The sequence below is a fragment of the Papaver somniferum genome, chromosome 5, assembly GCF_003573695.1.
Source record: "Papaver somniferum cultivar HN1 chromosome 5, ASM357369v1, whole genome shotgun sequence".
NCBI classification, from domain to species: domain Eukaryota; kingdom Viridiplantae; phylum Streptophyta; class Magnoliopsida; order Ranunculales; family Papaveraceae; genus Papaver; species Papaver somniferum.
In genome coordinates, this window is record NC_039362.1 from 141,404,959 (window position 1) to 141,411,272 (window position 6,314).

The following is a 6,314-nucleotide window of genomic DNA, read 5'->3' on the forward strand; positions in this document are numbered from 1 at the left end:
TATTTAACGTTTACATGCTTTTAATTTGTAGGAGCTTTGACATCATTGGTTGAGGTCCCATTCTTTAAGGTCCAACCTCTCCAACCTTGTGCGGCAACTTGAAGTCAAGGGAACATGGAAAAATAAAAATGTTTACAAAATGCAAAAAATAAATAAAAAATTGCAGAACTAAAGACAAGACAGTCACAGCAGGCAACATCAAACAGACTGTCAATTTGTAAGTGTTAAAATCAGTTCGGAACCAACCAGTGACATTTTCCCACTTCCCTCTTCTCCCTTCACCTCGTTCCCATCGCCACAACCTCCCCAAATATATCTCCACTATATAAAATACTATTATTTCTCCAGAGAGAAAAACAAACAAAAATAGATTCAATTTTGATTTTTGTGGTGAAGAAAACAGAGAAAGAAAGAAAAAAAAATGATGTTGAAAGGATGCAATGCAGATCTATTACAAACCCTAGCTCATTCTAGATTCTCACCTAAAACTAAAACCCTTTTCAGAGGAATTTCTGTTGTTTCATGTTCTTCTTCATCTAAAACATCAACAACAACAACTACAGCTTCTGATCTTGTTATTAACGATACTAAGAATTCTTCTTCTGCTGCTGTTTCTGGTTCTAATTCAGCATTTAGTTTAGCGGATAGGCTACGTTTAGGTAGTTTGCTTGAAGATGGTTTATCTTATAAAGAGAATTTCATTGTTAGATGTTATGAAGTTGGGATTAATAAAACTGCTACTGTTGAAACCATGGCTAATCTGTTACAGGTATTTATTGATTCTTATCTTCTTTTATTTAAAGTTTTGGTTTTTAATGCCTAATTTTGAAATCTATGGCTTAATTTATTCTGGGTCATTTTTCGTTTTTTTTTCTTCAAATTCTTTGTTTCTATGATTTCAATCCTGAATTACTTCAATGGGTTGCTTAAAGGATTGAGATTTCTGATTTTAAGCTGGTTGAATTTGGGTTGAATGCAGCAAGAGGGTCTTTTTTTTCTTCTTCTTGCGAGATTTGTTCTTGTGAAATGTTGTTTGATTGTGTGTGGGTGATGTATTCGATGCAGGAAGTTGCATGCAATCATGCACAGAGTGTTGGGTTTTCAACAGATGGATTTGCAACAACTCCTACCATGAGGAAAATGAATCTCATATGGGTCACTTCCCGCATGCACATTGAGATTTACAAATACCCAGCTTGGTGGGTTCTTTTTATCTTTTGCAATGTTGGTTTTGAGATGCCTGAGTTACTGAATCTGTTTTTTAATGTGTATGTATAGGGGTGATGTGGTTGAGATCGAAACATGGTGTCAAAGTGAAGGGAGAATTGGGACAAGGCGTGACTGGATTCTTAAAGATTTTGCTACTGGTGTAGTTATTGGGAGAGCTACCAGGTTGTTAATCATACACAATCTCTTCTTTTTAGTTTTTTTCCTCTCTTAGCTCAAATGGTATTGGATCTTGCTACTAGTCCAATTCTACGGTGTCTGTGAAGCACATTCTTTCTCAATATGATCAGAGTCAATTTTATTCGCAATTAGTTTATTTGCTAGAGTAGAGTACTTTTCTTATGGAATCCGAAATCAATCCAAATTGAATGTATGAAAAGCAACACTCTTCTTAATGGTAACTAGTGACTGAACATAACTACATTATGAGCTAGGTGGCGTAGCATGTGTCCTTGGCCAAGTGTTCATGCTAATTGAGTGGTTTTTAGTTGAAAGCCTATGAGAATGCGTCAAATTGGTTCCTTTGCTGCCCTGGAAATCTCTTATGATGTGCTTGTTTGTTTGGTATTCATCCCAATGTATGCATGCCATATTAAAGTTGAACAATACCGGTGTAGATGCTGTAAATGTGCCACAGGTTCTCCTCATTGTGGAGTTGCATACATTGTCTTGTCTTTGTTATCTTTTCCTAATTTAAAGAAACTACTTATTCTAAAACTTCATGTCTACCGATATTTGCCTGCAGCAAGTGGGTGATGATGAATCAGAACACAAGAAGACTTCAAAAAGTCAATGACGATGTGCGGGATGAATATTTGGTTTTCTGCCCACGGACACCTCGGTACATTTCCTTCTTTTGGATGTCCTGTTTATTGTCCTTAATTGTGCATGGATGATTTCTCATTCAAGCTCTTCCAAAATCACGAATTAGCTTCCCTTAAGTTCCCTAAATAAAGATTCCTCTCTTTTAGATACACAGTAGAACCTCTCTATAGTAATACTCACGATTTAATAATATAAAGCTTTGGTCCCAACTTGGCTTGGTCTTTGAGGTACAACCTCTCTATAGTAGTAGCCACTTTATATTAATGATTTTGGGTTTGCCCAAGAGTATTAATATGGGAAGTGATACACCTACCGTGGGATTATCCCGAGGATAATCCGGACTGAAACAAATTTCTGCACCAGGAGAAAACAGGGGGGGGGTGTTAAAGGGTGGAGCCCACACCCTTTTTTGTTTCAGTCGGGATTATTCTCGGGATAATCCAGGGGTAAATGTATCATTTTCCTATTAATGTAGAGAGGTTTGACTGTACTAGATTTTTCAAGTACTGACTCTAGCCAGGTTCAGTTACTTTCAGTGTATCCCCGTAAGGCCGTAACTCATTTTTAGTTGGTGCTAGTCAAACTGGTATAGCTCAAGTCCAAAGTCTTGAATAAAAGTTTCTCAATTGCTACTTATCAACAGGTGATCTCCCTTTATCACCATCAATTTATTATAATTGTGGCCTTTCACCAATTGAGTGGTAAACCAACAGTCAAAATTTATAGCTAACTGTTTTACAAATCATGGCCCTTGGCCTTATGTTCTCACTCTCTTAAGTGGTTCAAACTTTCAGATGTTTCATTCTGAATTTAGTCTTCAACGTATCATATAAACAGTGTATCATATGTTCAGTGAATTTCGGTATTTCAGATAATTTAATCAATTCAATTAAAACGCGATTCAAGCCCTGATATGTTTAACCTCTGTAATTTGGACGCTCACCACACACTACCTGAGAGTTTTGACTCAATAGCATTAATTTATAGCATTTTAAGCTTAACAAGAGGCTATTTAAGCACTTCTAAAGATGATACTACAGCTGCCTGAACTAAAGCAGCTAAACTATTGACTATGCTCCCCAAACTTGCAAGTTCCTTCCGTTGGTCCGACCTGTAATATTTCATTGTTTGGTAATATGAAGAAGTAATTTCAACTATTGTTTATGTTCTTTAGATTATCGTTTCCTGAGGAAAATAACAGTAGTTTGAAGAAAATTCCCAAGCTTGAAGATCCTGCACAATATTCCAAACTAGGGCTTGTGGTAAGTTCTCTAAGCTTGCTTGGTCTATATAGTGGACTCCACAACTTTATTTGATATGCTCCAGTTTTGTGTAAACGGCCTGCTTAAATACTATATTTTCTCTTGCAGCCAAGAAGAGCTGATCTGGACATGAACCAGCATGTCAACAATGTGACTTACATTGGTTGGGTTCTTGAGGTCAGTTAAATGCCTCTCTAACTCATGCTCTTGCTTAAAACCTCTGTTTCAGAACCCACATGTTAAACTTTTGTTTAGTCTTCTGCTTGTGACCTATACTAGGATTGTTGTTTTACCTTGCTTAACTAGAAGTTGAATTGAAGGGTGATTATGCCAGCTCCAAAAATTTGCAAGTTTGGTACAGTATCCTTTAGTATTTTACAGGCCTTGCTCTGATTACTATGATATCAGATGTAACTAGATCCGAGGTCTAAAGACCAGAACAAGGTTCCTGAACCCCTGATACTTCACCAATTTCTTATAAAATAAGTTTTGTTTCCAGCTAAGTTGAGTACCAGAATCAGAACTGACTTATAAAATAACATCCAACTCCCTTGGTAATTGGGTAACTGAGCAAGAGCCAATCTATCGACACCCATACACAATAGCATTAAGCTTTGAGTTGCTCTCCTTTAAAAGACATGTTTGATTGATGCTCTATCTTTATATGATTACTGTTTCATAGATTTGTGTTGTTATTGAACAGAGCATCCCCCAAGAGATCATTGACACTCACGAGTTGCAAAAGATCACATTAGATTATCGACGAGAGTGCCAGCACGACAACACTGTTGATTCTCTTACTAGCCCAGAGATGACAGAGGATGTACATAAGCTTCCAGAGACAAATGGATCTGTCACAGGGGGAAGGCACGAAATGGATACTTGTCAATTTTTACACTTCTTAAGACTATCAGGCGAAGGACTTGAATTAAACCGAGGAAGAACCGAATGGAGAAAGAAACTCGCAAGATGAAAAGGCGTCATTCAGTTTATTCTTTTTCGTTGTTTCAGTTTGTAAGCTTTTTTCTTTTCTTTTCTGGTTAATTAGCTAAGCCAAGTATCATTAGAGATTTAAAGAACCTTATGCTTTTCGAGTGCTTAGAGTGTATGATGTTGAAGTACCCAGTTTGAACTTCGTGAAACAAGACGGATATTTGTTCATCATGAGCTTGTAATTTTATGTTCGATGTTATTTGAATCGATGATGAATGCCAGTTTTGAACCAACTTTATGGACTCCTGTGATAATTTCTGATAGGTGAGTTGCAATAAAATTTCATTGAATCGCAATTGGACGTAAACACAAGATTTATTGTTGCACATTTTTGGCTCTGTCGGCACAATTGATGCCTTTCAGACACAGGATTTTATTGTGGCAGCTTCTGATGCCACTGTAAATACTTTAAACCATTGCATATAGTAGCCAAATAGCGAGGAGAAATCAAACAAAAGAAAACATAGAATGTAGAAAAAATTTCTTCCCGACTGATCTAAACATATCCGCCATTAACACGGATAACCTGTCCATTAACCCACTCACTAGCATCCCCAGCCAAAAACCCAACAACAGGAGCAACATCTTTAGTTTCACCGAGTCGACTCAACGGACATTCTGCAATCACATTCTTAATTTGCTCTTCTCCTTTCCCTGCATAAAACATGTCAGTTGCAATAGGTCCAGGCGCAACACAATTAGCTGTAATTCCAGTCCCTTTCAATTCTTTCGCAAGAATTCTCATCATGGTCTCCACCGCCGCCTTCGACGCAGCATAAGCACCGAACCCAGGTTTCAATCCGCCAACCATAGACGATGAAATCAATATAATCCGTCCACCACCACCGCGTACCAACCGGTTAGCAGCTTCTCTGGCGCATAAGAACGCTCCTTTTGCGTTTATGTTGAATATGTGATCAAAATCTTCGATCTTGGTGTTGGAGATTGTAGGGTATTTCGGATCTAATACTCCGGCAGAGTTAACTAAGATATGTGGTTGCGAGTTGAAAACCTTCTCGGCGTGATCGAATAACGATTTGACTTGGTCTGGATCTGAAACATTGGCTTTGATTGATATGGCTTTTGGCTGTGAGGATGATGATGAAGAGTTGTTGAGTTCAGTGGCAAGGAGATCAGTTTGGGTTGAGTTACTGGAGTAACTGAGGACTAATTTTGCACCGAGAGAGGCAAGGTGACGGGCGATTGCACCACCGATTCCACCTGATGCACCTGTGACTATCGCCACCCGGTTTTCCAGTAGGAGGGAGGAAGAAGAAGGGGTTGCGTTCGCATTATCCAGCGCCATGACGAAAGATAAAACCTAAGATAAAGTGGAAAAGTAAAGTAAAGCTTCGTTCCTGTATTTTTGTTCGGTTGTTTTTGTACTAGATATTTGGATTTACGGGATAAGGGCAGTTCCAACTTTGAGTTCACCGTGGACCCAACGAACTAGAAATGCCGATGAGCGGACCTTAGATTGTAGAAATTGACGTTTAATCCAATTTTTGTTGGGCTTTAAACAATCTAGTCCTGTCATCTAAAGCCTAATATTGAGAGGTCCAAATTTACATAATTTGAAATGAGTTAATCCTTATACGAACGATTTAGTCCAAAACACTTTTACTTCCATGCCAAAATGACCTCGTATAAAATTCGCATACTGATTTGTTCAAGAACCATTTTTTCATTTTGAATTATTCGGCACTGCTCTGCATCGACGATGATAATTTATGTTTTAATTGTTAACTTTGGTTTGCTCGATTACACCTTTCAAATTGCAAGGATTTTGTCTCCATCTCTTTTTCTTCTCGGTGTAGTTTGTATCTGAAACCATCGAAATATAAGCATTGATCAGTGGTATATGTACAGATCGGACATGAAGAAGGAGGTTCAAATCTTCTATATATGAGAATCGATGTCCATTCAATTAGTTTTCAGGTTAGTGTTTGAACTTTGATTACTTTTTATCCATTTATCTCTTGTTCCAGTTTGTTTTCTATTTGATTT

At 37.7% G+C, this 6,314-nt stretch overlaps 2 protein-coding genes across 2 annotated transcripts; one reads left to right on the top strand and one right to left on the bottom strand.

The window, feature by feature from the left end:
• The first annotated feature begins 237 nt into the window (after window positions 1–237).
• On the top strand, window positions 238–4,540 carry LOC113282967 (oleoyl-acyl carrier protein thioesterase 1, chloroplastic-like). Its single transcript, XM_026532075.1, has 7 exons — window positions 238–769; window positions 1,066–1,199; window positions 1,279–1,392; window positions 1,973–2,068; window positions 3,227–3,314; window positions 3,423–3,491; window positions 4,018–4,540. Exons 1-7 carry the CDS (start codon window positions 422–424, stop codon window positions 4,285–4,287), a joined length of 1,119 nt encoding a protein of 372 aa, XP_026387860.1. The 5' UTR covers window positions 238–421; the 3' UTR covers window positions 4,288–4,540.
• A 32-nt stretch (window positions 4,541–4,572) lies between these two features.
• On the bottom strand, window positions 4,573–5,691 carry LOC113282968 (NADPH-dependent aldehyde reductase-like protein, chloroplastic). Its single transcript, XM_026532076.1, has one exon. The coding sequence runs from the start codon at window positions 5,611–5,613 to the stop codon at window positions 4,804–4,806; it is 810 nt and encodes a 269-aa protein (XP_026387861.1). The 5' UTR covers window positions 5,614–5,691; the 3' UTR covers window positions 4,573–4,803.
• Between the last annotated feature and the right edge of the window lie 623 nt (window positions 5,692–6,314).